This window comes from Emydura macquarii, unplaced genomic scaffold (assembly GCF_026122565.2).
Source record: "Emydura macquarii macquarii isolate MOO-44397 ecotype Brisbane River unplaced genomic scaffold, CSIRO-AGI_Emac_v2 contig_3343, whole genome shotgun sequence".
In the NCBI taxonomy this organism is placed as follows: Eukaryota; Metazoa; Chordata; order Testudines; family Chelidae; genus Emydura; species Emydura macquarii.
This window is the reverse complement of record NW_027133480.1, coordinates 1,383,486-1,404,495: the sequence shown is the minus strand read 5'-3', so window position 1 is coordinate 1,404,495 and position 21,010 is coordinate 1,383,486. Positions and strand designations below refer to the sequence as shown.

At 41.1% G+C, this 21,010-nt stretch overlaps 1 protein-coding gene across 2 annotated transcripts in view; it reads right to left on the bottom strand.

Moving 5' to 3' along the window:
• Positions 1-224: 224 nt before the first annotated feature.
• The window catches only part of LHPP (phospholysine phosphohistidine inorganic pyrophosphate phosphatase), a 160,920-nt gene continuing 140,134 nt past the window's right edge, over positions 225-21,010 (bottom strand). For both annotated transcript variants that reach the window (XM_067533444.1, XM_067533447.1), the window contains one exon: positions 225-2,217. In XM_067533444.1, coding sequence (XP_067389545.1) covers positions 2,189-2,217 — 29 coding nt within the window. In that variant the 3' untranslated portion in view covers positions 225-2,188. The remainder of the gene's footprint in view (positions 2,218-21,010) is intronic.

Sequence of the window (21,010 nt, the reverse complement as noted above, 5' to 3'; positions counted from 1 at the left end):
AATTCAGACTACCACTCACATCAGCAGTGAATCACCTGTATAACAAGGTGTGCATTGCACTTTAATAAATTCAAGTTTGCTAATGCAGGTAGTTGGTAATGCACAACATATTATCTCTTCCTGTAATCCTATTATTAGAAACATGTTTCTGAATCCCTAACAAATTGCCACAGGTACATAAAGGACGTCTGGGTTGGCTGAAAAAAACAACAAAAGAGTCAGAATCGCAGTACTTGAGTTTATTAATTCAGTAAGTCAATTCACTAATAAAAACAGACACCAAAAGGCTCCATGTCAATCATATTATTCCTCAATTTGTAACAACTGTATTTTTTTCCAGAACTCTAAACCACGGCAGCGCCAGACAACTGTCAATAGGTACAGAAATGCACTTAAAGGTTTGACAAACACATACTAACATATAAAAAGGGGAAATTTGAACATGAACCTCGTATTTGGGCACTCTGTGAGAACCCTGAGAAATGTTGCACTAAGCCTGGGCTAGACCGTGCAAATGCACCAGCCCAAATGAAGGGGAGTCACTTGAACCAGAGGCTGAACCAGAGGCTGAGCCAGGGAGGAATCCTGCCCTGAGTTTCCTGGCATACAGGAGGAGAGAAGCTGCTTTTACACTCTGCAGGAGGTGCAGCATGCTCTCCTGGTACACTGGTTCCACATGGCAGGCCATGCAATGGGGGAGTGATGTCTCCTTACTCCCTCCCCCCACTCTACGCACAGACACAGTCTGATCTATTTCTATAGCACGCACATTTTTCTGTTGTTGCTTTATGAAGCATTTTTCTCATCTGTAACCACAAGAGTTTTTGACGTGAGAGTTCATTTTACCTAGGCCATGACACTTCTTGGCCAAATTCACCCCTGGTGTAGCTTCTGTGAAGTCAATGGCGCTACAATCAGGAGTGAATTCAGCCCCATGCACTTAGGTGCTATGTACCAGGGTTTAATTCCACCAGGATCTGAGTGCTCCCATTGCCCTCAATGGGAGTTGCGGGTGCTCAGCAACTTGTAGGATTGGTCTGAGCATCTTCACAAGATTTAATTGGCTTCAGTTGGTTAGTAATGGCTGAAAACCACAAGGGCACAATATAAAGCAGTTTAGGCAGCAGTGTGCTATTTTTAATTCACAGATGATTTCACCACCCTCTTCCTGTTACTAGTAAGATTTCCAAGCAATAGCAATGTAGGGCAAAGTCATGGCTTTTTAAATCTGGGAACTGAACACCAGATCATTAAGCCAGGCATCCAGCAACCATAAAACAACATCTAAGCATAGGAGGCTATTCTTAGCAGTTGAAGACTAAAACAATGTGACTAGATTGTGACAGCTCAAATGTGGGACACTCATGTGAAGCAGGACTTAAGTGGCCCTTAGATCTTGTGCTTTGACTCCAATTTGAGTGGAGTTAGGCCAATGCTGAGCATTTCTGAAAATGCCACTAATAGCAGGCCCAGACTGCTGCCCTGAGCACCTCCAAAGCCACCCACTCTCTAGTCTGAAAAATATTGAACAAGATGCTGCTCTTAGCCAATGGCTACACCCAGCCAGAAGAAAACCAGGAATGTCATTACAAGAAGAGGGAGTTCCCCAAAATTTCACCTTGGGACTGGTGCACACACACACATCTAACACAAAGTTCTATACTCATCTACACAAGGGGCAGCCTAGAGCCTGACCTATGCGGCCTGGGGTCTCCCCCACACTGGGGCAATCCTGAGCTTTCTAGTTAGGGACAGAGTCTGGCCCAAGTAGTGCAAGACTGACCTGTGTCAGCTAATGTTCTTCCTGCTGCATGGCTACCTGGTACTAAAGGGGATGCATGGGCGCTAGAAAATCAGATGATTCACAGAAGTCATAAGCACATGTTAGGTTTAATGTTTTAGTATCTTGAAATGAGAAGCTTTGAAAAACAGGCAATTAATGGCAAACCATTAGCATTACTGGTTGCCTGTGGCTATTTGCATATGTGCAGAAATTAGGTGAAGAGAGGGAAATTAATTAAACAGAGGTAGAAGTAGCCTGGTATGTGAGCTGTATGCTAGGCTTCAGATGTCAAGTCCAACTTCTTTATGCCTTTAAATGAGTATCTTCTGCAGCACGATCACTTGTGCAACTGTTTCACAAGAATGTCCACAGCTTCCGCGAGGTTGTTCACATACCCATCTGCCTTCACATGAGAGTGTTGCTCATCGCAAGGCCTGCAGAGGAGAGAGTAGGGTGACACTGATAAAAGTGCTAGTGAATGTTCCATAAATAGGCATGTAAAATGAATTAGGGTTTTTCACAAATACATGAAGAGAAGGGCAGATGTTTAGTTTTTGTTCCAGTGCAATTATCAGTTAGTCTGGGAAGTACTCCCATGAAGGCTTAATAAGACTGCCACTGGCACACATCAGGTTGGGATAATTGTTGGATGACACTTGTCTATCATTAGAACTACAGTAGAATCTACTTAATCATTTCTCTGATAAAAGATAAGCTTGCTTCATTGTGATAATTATCAAGAATGCCTCTCAGTGACTCTAGACACAAATGATAGGCTAGGCAGTCCATCTAAATGTCATATCTAATGTAGAGCTGGGCGAAATTTTTCAGCCAAAACTTTTTTCAACAAAAAATGCAGGTTCAGTGACACCAAAACATTTTGCAATTTTGTGTTGGATTCACTGAATTGTTTCGGTGGAAAAAACCGTAAAAAAAAATTCTAAAAAAAAGTCAGACACGTTTGTTTAGACATTTTTGAAACAAAAGGTTTAGATTTTTCTATTTTAAATGATGTTTTGTTTCCTAATTTCCTTTCGTTTTATTTTTTTTTTAAATTAAAAATGTAACAAAAGCATGAAAATGAAACTAAATGAAATGTTCTGTTTGACCCAAAAGATTTTTTTTTTTTAAACTTTTTGATTAACTGAATGTTTTGGAAAAAACTGTTTTCAGGTCGACCTGAAACAATTAATTTTTTTGACTGGTCAGAATTGCCAGCAAACTGAAAAAATCTGGTGTTCACACGGCTCTAGTCTAAGAGTGTCCGCAAGCTTTTTCCCGGCACTGAAAAGTGTGAACTGGTGTTCCTTCTTCCATGCTTCCCATTGTGCAGCTGTTAGTTTTCTTTGGTGTCTTTCCATTATGGTGGGTAAATAAGTCAATCTTATCTTAGTTTACTTCTGAATATGTTTTACTGTTCCTAGAATTATTTGTACTATTGTAAGGCCTATAGGCCCCAACCAAAATGAGGTTGCATTGTACTAGGCACTGTACAAAGATAGTGGAAGACAGTCTATGCCCTGAAGAATTTACATTCTAAACAGACAAGGATGGAGGGAAAACACTGTGACACAAAGAGGTGGTAACACAATTCTTCCTCTGAGGAGAAATTCCAAACTATCCTCACTCTCTTTCTCCTTATTGTGTCTGGGAGGTTAGGTAGATCTTTCCTGATGCTTCCACTATCATCTGCATTAGCTATACTCTCTCTCTGCACCTAATTAATCCCACAAGATGTTCTTCAAATCGGATATGAAAGCCCCATCTCTCTTCTCTGGCCCAAAATAACACCAAGACCTCACTCTAATAATAAATAATAATAATATGGTAGCCATGGAGATTATTATTAGTTATGATTTGCACAATTTGGTGGATACTCTCAGTATAAGTCCCAAATTGTTTTTCAGTTTTTGAACTAGGGCTCCCTGGGGCCATTTTCTTTCTGTTCGTTTTTCAGAAGTTCTCAGAGTTTCTGAGTAAATGAATTCTTTACAAAGGAGCAGGGAATAGCCTCTTTCAGTAGCTCATGCTGTCTGAGATTTCATTTGTCAGAAGGTTACAAAGGCCAACATGCAACAAGGGGAAAACTATTACTTTGCTATTTAGTTTTGTTTGTGAGATCCACAAAGCAGCCTACAAATCAAAGGAAATGACCACATGAAGCACACTGTACTTTGGTGTCAACTGTAATGGAAATATCTGATCTAAAATGTAGAAGATTAGTGCATGACTCAATGCTTCACTCTCCTAGTTCTGCTTTGTTAGTGTCACGGTGCAATAATAAGAGTGATGATGATGACAGTGGCTTTATTTATTAGAACAAAACAGCGAGCGTCCTGTGGCACCTTCAAGACTAACACATTTATTTGGGCATAAGCTTTCGTGGGCAGAAACCCACTTCATCGGATGCATGAAGTGGAAACTTCACTTGCCCTCCTCACTGTGATGTAACTCACTCATCCTTGCATGTATACGTATACCTACCAAACTGAAGTTTCCACTTCATGCATCCAACGAAGTGGGTTTCTGTCCACGAAAGCTTATGCCCAAATAAATAAGATGCCACAGGACTCTCGCTGGTTTGCTAAAAACAGACTAACACAGCTACCCCTCTGGAATTTATTTATTAGGTTTTCCACACCCAAATAAGCATTCATGGCACACACGTTACAGCAGCTTATAACATACAATGGAATAAAACAAGCAAAATCAAAAAAAATATAAAACCAGAAAAAATTCAATAAAAACTTCAATTTTGTCCTGCTATCCTTACTCACCCACTGACTTCAATGGGAGTTTTGCCCAAGGAAAGATATGTCTGTCTTTGTTTTACTTCATATGATGCAAGTAGATACCTCTTTCCTAACTGGAATTCAAACTGTACAGAACGTTCACTTGCATCTGGAGTAGATATTCAAAGTGTAACAAACAAGACCCCTTTCAATTTTACACAGTAAAATACATTCTTTTTTTTTATTTTATCAGTATGTAAGAATCATTCAGAAAAAGGAAAACTTTTACAGGGATTTTCAAGTAAACTGCATTATTAGAGCTACAAAAAAACATATGAAATGCTTATCTGAACTAACACACCAGTGATCTACCTGTAACGTAAGGTGCTGTACTTTTGAGTGATTAAGGTAATGCTCTGTGTGTTTGTGTGTGTGTGTGAAGAAGCCAAGCTAGGCTTAAAGCTTGAATACTGTAATACTAATTGCAGATGTGCTGTTCTTTGGGGTTAACCAATTTACAGATGTCCCCGGTGTTCAAATACATTACAGTACCACCGAAAGAGATTGAAAATCAGTCCAATTCAGAAGAATTTCCAAGCTGCCAATGCCTCAAACAGCTAAAACTATCTATGGTAAGTCTCATACTATTAGCAATGCTAGAAAATGGCTAATGGTGAGCTACACTTAAAAGGTTCTAAGTACTTTTTTAAAATGTTGTGCTCTTTGCTAGGAAATGGTTGAAATAGACTCTAACAAAAGTATTGGATCTCTTTAGAAAAACTATGCAAACAGGATCTGAATTAAATTACTGCTAAGCCATTGTTTTGACTAATTATATTCAGCAAACAAAAGAATATGTACAAGTTGTTAGACAATGTGTTCAAGATGCAATTGTGTTTCTGACACAATCAGCAAGTGGTTGAGAAGGTCAGACTGTTTTACAATCTAATGCATAGACTTTAAGGTCAGAAGAGACCATTATGATCATCTAGTCTGACCTCCTGTACAATGCAGGCCACAGAACCTCACCCACCCACTCCTGTAATAGACCCCTAACCTATGACTGAGTTATTGAAATCCTCAAATCATAGTTTAAAGACTTCAAGGTACAGAGAATCCACCAGCAAGTGACCAATGCCCCATGCTACAGAGGAAGGCGAAACTCCCCCAGGGCCTCTACCAATCTGCCCTGGAGGAAATTCCTTCCCAACCCCAAATATGGCATATGGGCAAGACTCACCAACCAGACACCCAGAAAGAATTCTCTGTAGTAACTCAGAGCCTACCCCATCAAACGTCCCATCACAGGCCATTGGACATAACTCTCAGATGGCAGGGTTTGCTTTCAACACTCTAGTGCCAGATAATATATATTTTTGTGCACCTATCCAAATACCATGTGGGCACATTACATAGAATAACAGACTGCCAGAAGGAGAGAGCTGCACAGCTGGAGACCTTCCACTACACAGTCTGATTTCACATGTGCTGATTTGCTTGCAAAAAGCCTTTTAGGGGTGGAAAAATGAACAAGAGGTAGGATTTAATATCAGGTGACTGTCAGTGCCTATGATGGACTCTGAAAGCAACGGCTGGACAAGGTGTGAACAAGCACAGCGTACACAGGAGCACTGCAAGCTAATGTACTCCTGTTCAAATCTGCAGCACCTCTGCCATCTATCCCAGCCTGCCCATTTCTATTCTGTTTTGCAGACAAATAGCTGACAGGACTAAAGTTATCTATTGGTTATCCACTCCGGATGTGAATTCAGGATGCCTATCAGCTTTCTGTACAATGCAAATTCTGGTTAGGAGAGATCTTTGCAATACGTTAATTGCACTGTATAAAATAAAACACAGATAGATGGATACGTAACCCTTATTCAGGAGACATTCCCATTGACATCAATGGGACATAAGCAGATACTTGAAGTTAAGCATGTGTTTATGTGCTTCGTTGTGTTTGTACAGCACCAAGTGCAGTGGGGTCTTGGTTCATGACTAGGGCTCCGAGGTGCTATGGTAATAGAAATAAATAATTTCTCTGGGTCAGGGGCTGTCTTTTTGTTCAGTGTTTATACTTCACTGAGCACAACAGGGGCCAGGTCTATGACTAGGGTCCCTGAATACAGGACAAGTAATAAATAATAACAAGGAGTAACAACAACAGCAGGTTCAAGAGGGCTTATATAATTTCAACTAGTTTTGCATTTTGGGATTTTGCTTGTTTTGTTTCATTGTGTTTTTAAAGTTCCTGTATGGTGACCTTTATTACCTGAGGGGCGACTTAATAAATAAAATAGTAATTTGTACTTTTATTATTGCACCATGGCTCCTTATCGAAGCAGAACAAGGAACCTGGAGCCGGCAGTGCAGCTCCAACCCCTTCTGCTAACTGTAAAATGTGAAATTTCTATTACTGTTGACACCAACACATAAGCTGCTTCATGTGGCCATTTTGTTCAGCTTGCAGGCTGCCTTATAGATCTCAAAACCCAATAGTACAGTCATGTTTTTTCCCCTAGTTCAATATTGGCCATTGTAGTTTTCTGTCCAAATGAAATCTTAAACAATAGCATTAAAAAACTAATGATAAGGGCAACATTTTTCAAAAGTGTTTAAGTGGTTTAGGAACCCAAATTCCATTTTCAAAAGTGATGTAGACAGAGCCAGATCTACAAAAGTATTTAGGCACCAAGAGAAGCCGATAGGCACCAAATGGAATGTACAAAAGCGTCTATGGGATTTAGGTGCCTAACCTGTCAGGCACTTCTCAAGTATTCATGAAGAGTGAAATTCACCCTATATGCATATGGTCAGCATCAGGCTTATTTGCCACTTTAATGTTATTTTGTGGGCTTAGGTGGGACTCAGTGGTGTATGGCCTTGAACTGGCCCTCTGCACAGAAGGTAAATGTCACCCCCAAATGAATAAGTTGTTTAAAAAGGTCAGTTTGTAATTATCAGAACATCACAACATATGATTGCATTTGGTGGGATACAATACGATCAAACAGATCCTGACTTGGTAATCACTCATGACTATCAAAGGACTAACCACTATGTTCTCCAAGGGACCATTTCTCATTTTCACTATTTGAAAAAGTCAGCAGCCAGAGCACTGTGTGCTTTGATCCTTTCACATCTCCCATGCTAAATTGGGTCAATCTGGATCAATGCTTGGAAGCGAGATAGCTAGGGAACACCAGGGTGCCTCAGAAAATAGTGTTGATGATTTCAACTACTCTTCATACAGAATCAATAGATAGCAAATGGCCTCGCATGGTATTAGGGGTGCTTGCTAACAGAGGTGCCTCTTTCAGGTAAAACGTACAACCAAAGTCCTGATCACCCACGGTCATTAAAGATCACATGGCAACTTTTATAGGAATAAGGATGTTAATCTTAGTGTTCTGGCTAGATTCCAACATGGGTAATTATATTCTGACTAGCTAGTATCTTCAGACAAAGATTCTTAATGGCCTGCCCTTAACTGCTGTGTAGTGTTGTTGTGCCCTTTTAAAAAGTTGTTGTGCTTCACCCCAGAGACGGGTGCATAGCTGTGGTGGATGAAGAGATCCATGTATTATTTGCACATTAGTGTGTAAGGTGCTTTGGGATTCTATATAAATATGAGATATTACACATTTAAGAGCATGCCGGTAGGGGCAGAATAATAAGCTCTTCATAGACAGTGGACACTTTCAGTGTAACTACTTCATCCACCCCCCAAAGTTATTCTTGTCCATTATAACTTTAGGATCTGCTAATTTGTACCTTTGTATCTGTGGTTCTAGGTGGGTATCCGGTTTTGGTGGGGGGTCAACCCCTAAACACATAACAATCATAAAGAATCATTTACGAGAAAAGATCCCAAGTCTTAGAATGTATGTTAACTAGAATGTTATTAGATCATGTAGGCAGTTTGAGAAGTTGATAACAAAATCCCTGGATAAGAACAAGTGGGTTACTTGAAACTGAATACAAGACGATCATACAACTCTGCATGAGAGAAACTAACATGCCAGTTGGCATGTCTTTTTTTAAGTACTTTGTTTGTATTACTCTTTAACAAATATACGGAGAACAGCTGAAGCACTATGTGGATAAAATATAAAAGGCTTAACACATGAGAGTGTAAACTGGGACAGTTGACATGGATTGCCATGGCCACAGGGATGAAAATAGCTAGCTTATTCAGATCAACCTGAACTAGACCAGCAGAAACTTGGCTTCAGAGAATAAGAGCAGATGGTAACCAACTAACACATGATTGATATGATGGATTAAAATTAGCTTCTTGCACAGTTCCTTAAATATAAGGGTGTGAAGGAAAACAGCATGCAAAGCCAAAGTAAGGTACAGATGTTAATTTGAACAAGACAAATGGTTTTGCATTCCAGTGTACAATGCTGAAGTTGTTTGGCAAACCTAATCGGTAACAATATATGTCCCCGTCGTTGACCTTTTCTGCAATATAGCATCTTGTGAGAGAGAGCAAAACATCATTCCACAAAACCTCCTTGTGTTTACACAGGGGAATCTCTTTGTGTCACAGCACAGTTCCCACTTACTTGCTAATTAAACAGTATACACTCCTCCTGGCATAAAATTAGATTAAAAAGTCTAAAACCATTTCTCTTGACAATGTGTTCTTCAGGGACTTTTACTGAATCTGTAAACTACACCAGACACAGTTTTACAGGATATTCTTTATAAGCAATGTAAACAGATACTGTTAACCTTTGCTAGTCTCTTTAGACAGAGGCAATAATTTTACTGAGTGCTAAAAGAGAAACTCGTTTTTTAGTCCAACATGTGTAATTTAATTAGCTCAGCACTGTAAATCTAAAAAATCACTATGATTGATGCATAGTTAGTAGATGTCTATACTGTATGTTTTCATGACATTATAATCTGAGATGAACCGGAACCAAACCCACAGAACCAAGCACCCAACTTCGAAGAGGTTTGGATCCGACTCTGAGCTTTGTAGCCTGCCATAATCTCTATAATGGACTGGGACCAAAACTCCAAATCTAAGCACCTCCAAGCTTTGCGGAACGGCATATCCAGATCTGAGCAATGATTAAACTCCAGATTCAGACTGATGTGCAGAACGCCCAGTAAAGAGAGAAAGGATGGCCTGGAGGCCAAAACACTAGGCTGGGACTCAGGAGAACTGTATTCAGTTCCAGACTCTGCTGCAATATACCTATGTGACCTTGGGTAAGTCAGTGAATCTCATAGTGCTTCAGTTTGCCATCTTTTTCCTGTCTTATCTGGTCTGACTGTAAGCTCATTGGGGCAGGGACTGTCTCTTACTATATATTTGCACATTGCCAATCACAATAGGGTCTCTGTTTCAGGTGGAGCCCCTAGGCTATATCATAATACAAATTCTAACAAAGAAAAAGCTTGGTCTGTCTCTAATTATTATATGCTTTCTTTTCTTTTCTATTATCACTTACGCAAGATTTTTTAATCAGAGATTACAAAAGCTTGCACAAAAAGGACCTACCAATAAGGAATACCATAATGACACCCTCTATGCATGTGGCACCGACAACTACCTCATTGCACCCTCTATTTTTGGTAAACACACTTGGAAGAGCAACAGAAAACAAGGCTGCGCAAGAAGTCATTTGTGTCAGAGATTTCTAGCAACCTCCATCTCGCTTCTCTTTTCTCCCAGAACGGCACACATAGCTTAATTGTGTTTAATTGCATCTAATTTACATGCAAGAATCCATAAACAGGTTGAATTAACAGCCAAATTGTTTGCTAACATCTAGAGGAAATCTGAGGGTTTGCCTCTTAATTGTTCCGTGTTATGTGACAAAGCCACGGTTTTAAATGAGCAGAAAAACAGAGCTAGGTAGAGTGCTTCTTCAGGAAACAAGCCATCAAAATTCAGGAAAACACACGGACTGAGGGGCTAGAGAAGTATTTTACCTTGTAAATCAAAACCAGGGCAAATGTTAGGAACTGATTACCTCGATCTTTGTTTTCCTGCCGTGCTGGAATGTATTTCCTGATATGAATAAGTTCACTTTTTAAATGTAGGCATGCTGAAAAAGTAAATTTAAACTGAAGCACCGTGGTCATTTGTTTGCTTTATAGCTAGTTGGCTGCATGGTGATACTCAAGGGGGTGTCCGCATATATAATACGCAAGAGAGATTTGTTTAAAAAGGATGGTGTCAATGCTGGTAAGCTTAAAATTAGAACAGAGTGGGTGTGTTTTGGTGTCTAAACACATGCATGCACATCACACGTGCCTTTGCTTTAGCCCTGTGGGCAGGAAGGCTGCTGAGGTGTACTGAAATCCTTCTCTCTGAACAGGAGGAGTACTTGAGAGAGCCGGATTGTATTTCAGTGCTCTGCCTATTCACCGGGACACAGCGCTGACTGATGAGATATGGACATATGCACTTTTGATTGTGAACAAACCCAGAGCCTTAGTCCTGGTCGGCAGGCAGCCCAGCAGTGAGCTTAGACTGCTATCAATGTGGCTCCTCCTTTGTTTTCTCTCAGGATGAGGGGAGAGGGTCAACAGACAGGTTTGGGATGCCAGGTTTTAAAGACTGTGCTAGACCTTGGGTCTGTCCTTTTCCTTGCTGAACGTATAAGAGGACGTTAAGGAAATTAAAAACGGTTTATGTAATTGCTAAGACTAAAATTGGTGGGGAAAGAATACTGCTCCGGTTCCATCTACATGAAATTTAAGACTCATATTATTATAAGATCTTTGAGTGCCATTTAGTTATTTGGGAGGCAGGCCAAGTCCCTCCAGCACCTGGGAAGTGCAGGTATTTCACAGCAATCTGAAGCAAACAAGAAAAGAGCTAACAGGGTTAAGCGATGGTACAATATACTGCAACTACTTGGTGCCATGCTAGATATTAGGGTTCCTCCCAGACAAAGGATTACCCCCTGTCCCAATTTAGCAGCTGTTCTCCTTTCTCCTACCACATCTGAGAGCCTCTTCATCTTCCCATGCTCCTGACTCAGTATCACTGATGGGAGGCAGCCTGATTTTTACATTGAGTGTGCAGAATGAGGAGAAAGGAAGCTGACAGCTATGAAAGCAATAGGAATCCTTCAGAGGTTTCTCTGACAATGCAGAATGCCCTTATAGAGAATATAGTGCTGTGGCCACTTCCCATATATATTCACAGACTGCTTCCCGCACAAACATACCCTTCAAATGGAGTGCATTCAAGGCGCAGGGCTTTCATTCAGGAATAAGGTAAACACAGCAAAAGGTAGAGGAGATGGTGATAACAGTCTCCAAGTCTTGGAAGGCTATAAACAGCAAGGAAGCAGAGCAATTGTTTGGGGGTGGTTGACAAGGAGGGTCAAAAAGATCTTATTAGGAATAAAGGAAGTAAACAGAGTACGGGTAAGCACGATAAATGAGAAAACTAATACCAATGGAGATTTTTTCTGAAAATCTTCTAAGGAACTTTAAAAACTCATGATGATTTTCTAGGCATTAGCAAGAAGGTGGGCAATGTGATGCAGTAGAGGAAGGATTGTTTCTAGTAGTTCGAGCAGGAGACAGGGAGTAAGGACTCAGACTCCACTTCTGGCTTTACTACTGAATCACTGTTGATTTCTGAAAAGTAACTTCACCACTTTGTGACTCAGTTTGCCACCTTATGAAACAGGTATAATAAAAACCTTCCTAGTCTTCCAATAGGCTTAAATAAACATAGTAAAATGATAGTAATAATGCCTTAAGCACCTATCCAGGATTTTTGTCTTCAAAGCACTTTACACACTTTAATTAATTAATCTATCATAACAACATCCCTGGCAGAGAGTTTAAGCGACTTGCTCAAAATGAGAGAGAAAGTGACTGTATCACATTTGGGATAAATTCCAGTTAATTAATGTTTGTAAAGTACTTTGAGATCTTTACACATTCCAAATGTTATAAATGTTACAGCAGGTCCCTTGCATCTTTGATTCTTGCAAACTTCACCAGTGCGTGAGCTTTTCCATTTCTAAAACAGAGGAAGTTGGTCTTTTATAAAGAATAAGGACAAGCAAAAAAAAAAGAAAGCTGTTAGGCAAAATAAATCTAATTTGAAATCCTATCAATTTTCTTAGACAACTGCTCCCACCTTAACCTTCTCAATGAATTTATGTCCAATCCTGCAAATGAGTTAGAACATCCCTGGCTAGCAGCGGGAACTCAGACACAGAGAGCAGGAAACAAGAAACTGAATAATCTCTCTTGTCAGCAGGCCAATAGGGGCCTGATCCAATGCCCATTAAGGCAATGGGAAAACTCCCAATGGGTACGTCTACACTGCAAAAAGACCTACAGGTCTCATGCTATGGGCTAAAAATAGCAATGTAGACAATCAGGCTCAGGCTGGAGCCTGTGCTTTGAAACCCAGTGAGGGTGGAGGGTCTCGGAGCTCAGGCTCCAGCCTCAGTGGGAACTTCTGTGCTGCTATTTTTAGACCCTTAGTGCAAGCTGTGGGAGCCGGAGTCAGCTGACCCAGGCTCCAAGACTCGCTGCTGTGGAGCTTATTTGCAGTGTAGATGTACCAATGACTACAGTGTGTGTGGGATCAGACCCCAAAGGCCATATTCTGCCACCCTTATTCATGTTGAGCCATCCCTTCCATTCATTCCAATGGGACTACTAATTAAGTAAGGGACTACTCTCCATGAGTTGGGGTGAGCAGAATCTGGCCCTTAGGGCTTGACCCCAGGCCCACTGAAGTCAATGGGAGTCTTTCCAGTGTCTTAAATGGGCACTGGGTCAGATCTATTTAGAAACCCTGCCTCCACCTGTGCTAATTCGTTCTGAATGTTCAGCCCTCAGCTGGCTGAATTTTTGTGGCTGCACATTTGTAGGCCACAAATTTATCTGCATTGTGTAAATGTCTAGACCTGTGAGAACCACACTATCAGTGTTTTTCACCTGCCTGATAGTGTTTGGCAGATTACAGCAGAGATCTGTAGCATGTCGCCCAAAAGCTGCCCTGAAGACAGCAGACTACAGAATGCTATTAGGCAACTGAGAAGCGTGGATAATGTATTTCCCATCTGTGCATTTCAGAACTCTGATGTGACAGTCTTTAAACACAAACATTGTATTAATGAAGTAAGCACACAGCTGGCTACGTATATTTAGGGACAGATTCTACCTCCCTCGTTCACGCCGTTAGTAACTTGCTCCTTGAGTAGTCCCAGTTCTCTTACGTTTTAGTTTTCTTTAGTTATTGTACCAAGCCGTCTATAAATATACAATTCTGAGGAAGCAGATGACAGAAGGAATTGTTCCCCTCCCCCACTATTTATTTTTAATTTCAGGAAATGGAGCACATGTGAAGATGCCAGATTAAGAGCTTTGCAGACTGATGCCCTCTCTTTACATGGCCCAGAGCATGGGCAACAGCAAAGAAAGCTTCTCTACACACCCCCATCAACGTGCCTCAGTCTTGCAGGGCACTGCCCAGGGGGGGAAAGCAGGGACAGTTGCCATGTCTGTTCAGTCTTTGGCCTTTCTGCTGAGACTGCCAGCCCGGGTGCAAGTTAGGGCCAGTTCCAGTGGTAGTGTCATGGTGACAAACATCCCGTAGGCACTCAGCTGAGACCACCACCCTAGTTCACATTTGGTAGGGCTGCCCTGACCCCATTGCCTACCACGTACCCCCTCACGGTGCCAACGACAGTCTCCATCATGCTCCCTTTGTATTCTCTTCTCAGTCCCACCTCCATGCCTTTGTCCACAATGCTCTCTGGGCATGGAACAACCTCACAAAACCTGTTCAGTTAGGCCTGGTGTGACCAAAAGCACTATGTGGATGGAACCCTAGTCCTTCACGGAGCCCCTCTGAAGTCAATGGCACTCTGCATGGGTGTAGGGGCTCACCTGCACAGATCTGGGGGCTACTCTGATCTGTGCCAATTATCAATGGTTCCTTCCTTCCTGTCCTCTCTGAGTCCCTCTGCACCCCTGTTGTGCCACCAGCAGCAAAGGCTGTGGGGATGGTGGTGTAGGGCTCCTTGTCTGTTGAGGGCTCCTTCACACGGGGATATCCCCAGCAGGGGAGGTGTCATATTTGCTCCACAGGCAGATTTTTTTCTTTTTTGCATCTGAAAATTTAGCCCTGAGTGGACAAAGGGGCAACCCAACATTAAGAAGGTTGCAGGTAGCCATTAAAAAGTCAACATCTGTGAATAGTTGCCCGGCAGGTACCATCGTTTTGCTGTGTACTTACAACAGCCCAGAGCTGGGAGGGAACTGCTAGTAAGTGGTAAGTTTTAAATGGTGATGACTGCATAAGAAGCTGCCTAGTTTTCACACAATGTGTAGAGTCTGTGCTGCCCAAAAGTTGAGTTAGGAAGCTAGTTGAACTGGAAATTGCACAAGTGAATATACTGGTATGTTATTGGGGGTTCACATCAGTCTCCTTTATGATAACTTTAAGATGCATCAAGTTTAAAATATACTGAAGACTGAATTCACAGTGTGGTCTAGTGGTCAGAACACTGTACTAGGACTCAGGAGGACATGTGGGTTCTATTCTTGGCTCTGCCATGAACCTGCTGGGTGATTTTGGGCAAGTCATTTCACCTCCCTGTGCTTCAGTTTCCCCATCTGTTAACTGAGAGTAATCATACTCCTTTATAAAGCACTCTGGCTATGTTCAGACTGATGGTGGCAAAATCGCCGCCGCCAGATCGATCTTTCTTGATCAATTGAGCGGTCAGTGAGACCTGTTCAATCGATGAGGAAGTCGACTGAATAAGTCCACCCACTCAAGTAGCGTAGCGCTGAGCCGACGGGAACAGCTCAGCGCAGTGTGAACAGCGCGCAGAAGGGAAGCAGAGCAGTCGACATCTGTGCAGAGTAGTTTGCGTAACTCCCGTCGACTGCCGCCGAATCGCGCGGTAAGTGTGAACCAGCCCTCACCAACAGAGTCATTGATGAAAAGTGCTATACAAGAACTAGGTATTATTATTCTGAACTCATGTAAATCAGGCTAATTCTACTGAAGCACCTAGAGAAAGAGAGTCCAACTGCACAGGCCTTTAAGGAGTTGCACTTGCTTACACCAGGTCTCCATTTGGCCCTCAGAAATTATGGAGCAATGACCTGAGGTTACTGAATTATACAATATGTATTCAATTTTATGCATCATGGACAGGATGCTGCTCTGAAAGTAATCCACGTTAAGGTACAGAACATATGAGACTGAATGAGAGAGTCAAAATGTGCTCGCTTGCATTAAATGCTAGAAATGTCAGTAACCAGAGGACTCGTGTGTTGGAAGTGCAAATGAAAGGCATATTTGTGAGGTTTTGCTAGGATTCCATTGTTCATTAGGAGGAATTTGGAACCTTTTCTATTGGTATACACTTGTTTGGTATTACTTGTGGAGTGGGCCTGGCAACATCTAAATTACAAAGAAAGCTACTTTTTTTTTTTTTTCATGATTGCTGACAGGAGGGTTATTGCCAGACACTTAGAGCAATGTTTCTGAACTTACATTTCAAATAGGAATGGTGAAATCTATGCCTAGCTACAATAAAATGTGAAAGCTATTATATCATTTAATGGACTCTTTCAATCCCTTTGATGACCTCTGAGGGTTTGCTATTTCCTCTTAGGAGAATGGTTCCCTGCATTTTGAAGTAGAACATTGCTTTTCTATTTGCTCTAAATTCTTTTTGTGTCTCCTCTGCCGATTCACTTGGGTTTTTATATTCAGTTCATGCTGTTACACTCTGGAAGCGTATGGCAGAAATGTGACCTTTGGTATGAACAGTTGCCATATATGTTTGTGTAATTGAAATGGTTCCCATGCTGAGTAGGGGTGAACCGTGTAATCAGAACAACTACATGTCTTAAATATGGGTGCATGCAGGGTTACCCTTCTTTGTGCATAGCACAGATGTTTTCAATAAAAACAAAAGTCTCCTCCCTCCCCCTCAAATGTCACATGTGCTCGTTGCTGAGAAAAATCTCAGAAAGTACTGCCACTGGTTTGCCAAACTCTCCAGTATAGTATGGTATTTTCAAGCATCAGGAGACTGTCTGTTGCCTGCTTGAATTAATTATTGATGAACTATGTGACTTTGCCATGTGACCTTATTCAATTAATTAAGAAATCATTTTAAAATCCCCAATAAAGGGTTTGTGGGCATGGACATAAATATGCATGTACATAAACATGTACTTTACACACGGCTGCTGCATTAGCCCTGAATGAGATTATGGACTCACTAACATACTGCAGTTGAAAAGATTAGCTTCCAGGGCTGGGATCTTCAATGATGCCTAAGGGCATTAGGCACTCCAATCTTATTGAAACTCACTGGAATTTGGGTCTCACTCTTTAAGACACCTTTTGAAAAGCCTTGGCTAGGAGAACATTTGACTGTATCCCTCTCATACATTAGACGTGTTCACAATACAGTAAATGAATGAAATTAATGCTGACTCTTGCATTTGCAAAGCATTGAATAGAAATTTAACTACAAAATGCCTATGGACCTGAACGTTGGGGAGCAAAGGTCTTTTTTTAAGCTGCATGAAACAGATTTATTTATTTAGGTTTTATGATCTTGTTTGGTGGATCTTTAATTATAAAAATATTGGACCAATTTAATCCCAGGTGTTAACTCCCATAAATTCTACACTAATAATGTGATCCTCTAAGCAATAAGATGTCACTGGCTACAATACCGGGCAGTGTTTAAAGACTATTGCCCAGGTAAACCTTTTAGAGAAAATAATACTTCTCTTTAGAGAATGTCTGTTGAATCACATGTTCTTGCTTTTAAATAGGGATATGGCTATCAGAAACACAGTCAGACTCTCAGGAAAACAAAACTAAAAAAGAAAGACTTCTATGTAATCAATTTCCCATCTCAAATGAAGTGATGCCATATTCATGGCTAAAAACCAGCACTTTATCACATTAAATCCTTTTTCCGATGAGAAGCTAAAAAAGTTAACTGTTTCTGAGTTGGAAAATTAAAGCAGTTTTTGGAATCAAGACAAGCCAATCATGTAGGAATGTAGATCACAGAAAGTTCATTGACATAGTGAACAGGAATAGTAGGTCAGTGAAGACTTTTTTTCTTTCCTACTGGTTCTTTGTCTGACCTCTCTCAATTCCTATCTATATTTTTAATAGTAAAACTCAGCCCCTGCATAGTCAAACTGTAATCAGTGTTCTGTTCAAGAGATAATTTTCACACGCTTACATCTCTGCAATAAAATGTGATTTGGTTCATTGGTGATGGGACAGGGGTGATGTTATTGCCTATTAGATGAACAGGAAAATCATTCATCAAAGGAAAGACAAACTCTAAAGGCCACAAGCAGCTCTTTAAAAAAGAAACTTATTCCCAAGGTCCAGGAAATTTCATGAGCAGATTTCTAATTTTAGGTTCTATTTAGAGCTGGCCAGAGGATGACAATTCCATTTCGCTAAAGATTTCGAGATTTACAAATCTGGCTTCATTTAGAATTGGAGTGAAACCCTGAAAATTTAGAAATTCTCCATGAACGAAAATTCTGAAAACATTTTAGTTTCACATGAATCAGAATACTGTTTTGATTCTGACTTTTTAAAACTGTATATTATAATATATATAACAGACAACATTAAAATGTTTAAAATGAAACCTTGCTTCAAAATAAAAAATTGAACTGTTTTGTTCTGAAATTTCAAAACATTTTCCCCCAAAATAAAATTTTTCCAAAATCCAACAGTTTTTTGCAGCAATTCAATTTCGACAGAACAGCACTTTCCAACAGAAAATGGTTCCATCAAAACGTGTCTGACCAATTCTAGTTCTAATTAAAATAAGCCCCAGAGAAAATGATTAGTAATTGGTTATTCATAGTAGATTAGAATCACTCCTCTCTTCCTATCCTACCTGTTCGAATTCCCAGGTTAACAGCCACATGTTTAAACAAGCAGGGCTCTGGTAGCAGCGCATTTTCAGTGATACGTCTTTGGCTATGAACCTAATGCACCATCCCAGCCTACGCTGGTGACTTTCTAGGCATGCTGCAAGGCTCATCTATTTCCCCAGGATTTCCTGGAGGTGTAAGGCTGTTGACTAGAGGGGAGGAGGATATGTTAACTGTGGTGGGTTTGGAGGTCTGCTAGTTGTCTTTCTGACTTATCATTGCATGTGGGGTATGTTCATATTGTACAGTCCTGGGAACCCTGGATAGCTAAATAAAGCTCTGCTCTTGCAAAGTGATCTGTGTTCCCATGAAGAGTCTCATTCTGTTTACTGGGACTCCATGCAAGAGTCTGTCCTTGTGGATCAGTTTGCAGGATTGAGGCCTCATATTTACTAAAAGGAGACTAAGGCTGAGGTTTGCAAAAAAGCCTCAAGAACTTGGATTAGAATGAACAAGAACTGGGCACCCAAGCACCATAGGTGGAAATCTCAGCCTAAGTGTATCAGTGTGCAATGCTCCATGCTTTCTTGATATTGGAGACCTAACCATAGAAACACCATCAGTGAAAATCCAGACTAGGCTTGGGATACTCTTTCTTTTTTCTCACCTGCCTATATTATTAATTCCCTGCATTATTAATTCAACTAGGCAGGCTTGGTTAAAATCTTCGTAATATAACTCCATAAACTGGCTAACCACGGCTGCTTGTATCAAGAGAGGGAATTGCATTCTGCATCTCTAAGGTCACGCCCCCATATTAAAGATGGAGGCAGCCATAAACCACATTGTCCAGTTCCCCTGGCTGAGTTTGAAAGGTAGACTCTGGATGACTCTGCTGTACAGTGAAAGTGTGATATTATATGTGTTCCAGAAAAAAAGTTCTGCCATTGAATTCTATATTAAATACACAATGGAACAAACTCTGCCCAAGGGGCAATGAGAAGTCACCAACATTTTTTATGTATTTTGGGGGGAGAGAGGGAATATAACACCAATAACGCACCAACCCCACTCTGCACAGGGTCTCTGGGGGAAGAATAACTTGAAAAGGTGAGCCAGAAATGCCAATATAGGGTCTGTTTACACTGCAATTAGTCACCCGCGACTGGCCAGTGCCAGCTGACTCAGCCTCACAGAGCTCAGGCTAAGGGGCTGTTTAATTACAGTGTAGACGGTTGGGCTCAGGCTGCAGCCAAGGCTCTGTGACCCTCTCACCTCACAGGCTTCTACAGCCTGGGCTCCAGCCCAAGCCTGACTGTCTACACCACGGTTAAACAGCCTCTTAGCCCAAGCCCTGCAAGTCCGAGTCAGCTGGCGCGGCCAATCACGGGTTTTTAATTGTAGTGTTTACAGACCCATACTGGCCCAACTGTTTTTAGCCACTTAGGAACATGCAAGTAACTTGTAAAATGCAGGGTAATGTGCTTTCAAACTAACTGGTATGAGCCCACAGTCTAGCTTTGAACTAGTGAGTTGCTCATTACTTCAGAAACTGCTCATAGTAACTTGAAGATCTACAGCTCACTGATTTAAATCAGGGATTGCTGCCATTTCTAAAGCACCAGTATCACTGTAAATACTGTAAATTAGGGTTTATTTTTTGAGCTGCTCTGTAAACCAGATTCACAATGCCTTATCTGCTGTACCTTGTCCGCTGCTAATGCATACCATGCCCCAGGTCCATTTCCATAGCACCAAGCAGGCAAAACTTTTTTGTTTGGAAAAAAATGAGAGAATTACAAATAAACATGAACTTTGATTGTCAAGATTCCCATGAAACAGTTTTACAGACCAGTTTCTTCAAATCTATGGTGCCTGATGTATTCATACAGCCTCTTGGATTAGAGGGTGTAAGCTCTTTGGGGCAGACACTGTCATTTTCTATATAGTTGTACAGTGCCTAGTGCAATGGGACCCTGACATAGCTGACCTTAAGATGCCAATGCAATATTTATAAATAAACACACACACAATTTGTTATGCCTGCATTTGCCTATTCATGTTTTCTTATAAAACTCAAGTTCCATTGTTTGGAACAGTCAAATTTGTCACACATCCTTGTTTCTGTGGCTAGTCCTAATGTTTCAGGGATTATTGCCAATTCTTGTAAGGCTACCCTATCTGCTGTTATAAAATCCAGAGTAGGGAAAAGCCTTTGTGTGGTTCATCAGGACGTCCTGTTGAATACATTCCCAAAGGTAGCAACCCATAGGGCTTTTTTTCAGACTCTGCCTCAAACTGACAGTCTCAATCAGCAGCTGTATTTCTGTTTTGTGTCTGTGATGAGTCAAACAGGCCTGGCTGGCAGCTGAGCAGGTAATGAAGCTAGCCTTGTGTTGTGTGCCCGCAGTCTCTGAGCTACTACAGAGGGCCTCTTTGGGCAGCAAGCTCGTAAGACAGATACAAACCAAGCCTATTCTATTCAGCACTTCAATAGGCAGCCCACAGGGGAAAAAAGGTTCAGCAATCAATAACAGAGATCTTAAAATCATCTACCCCACCAGAGACAGACACAAACTGTGCTCTCCTATCAATGCCT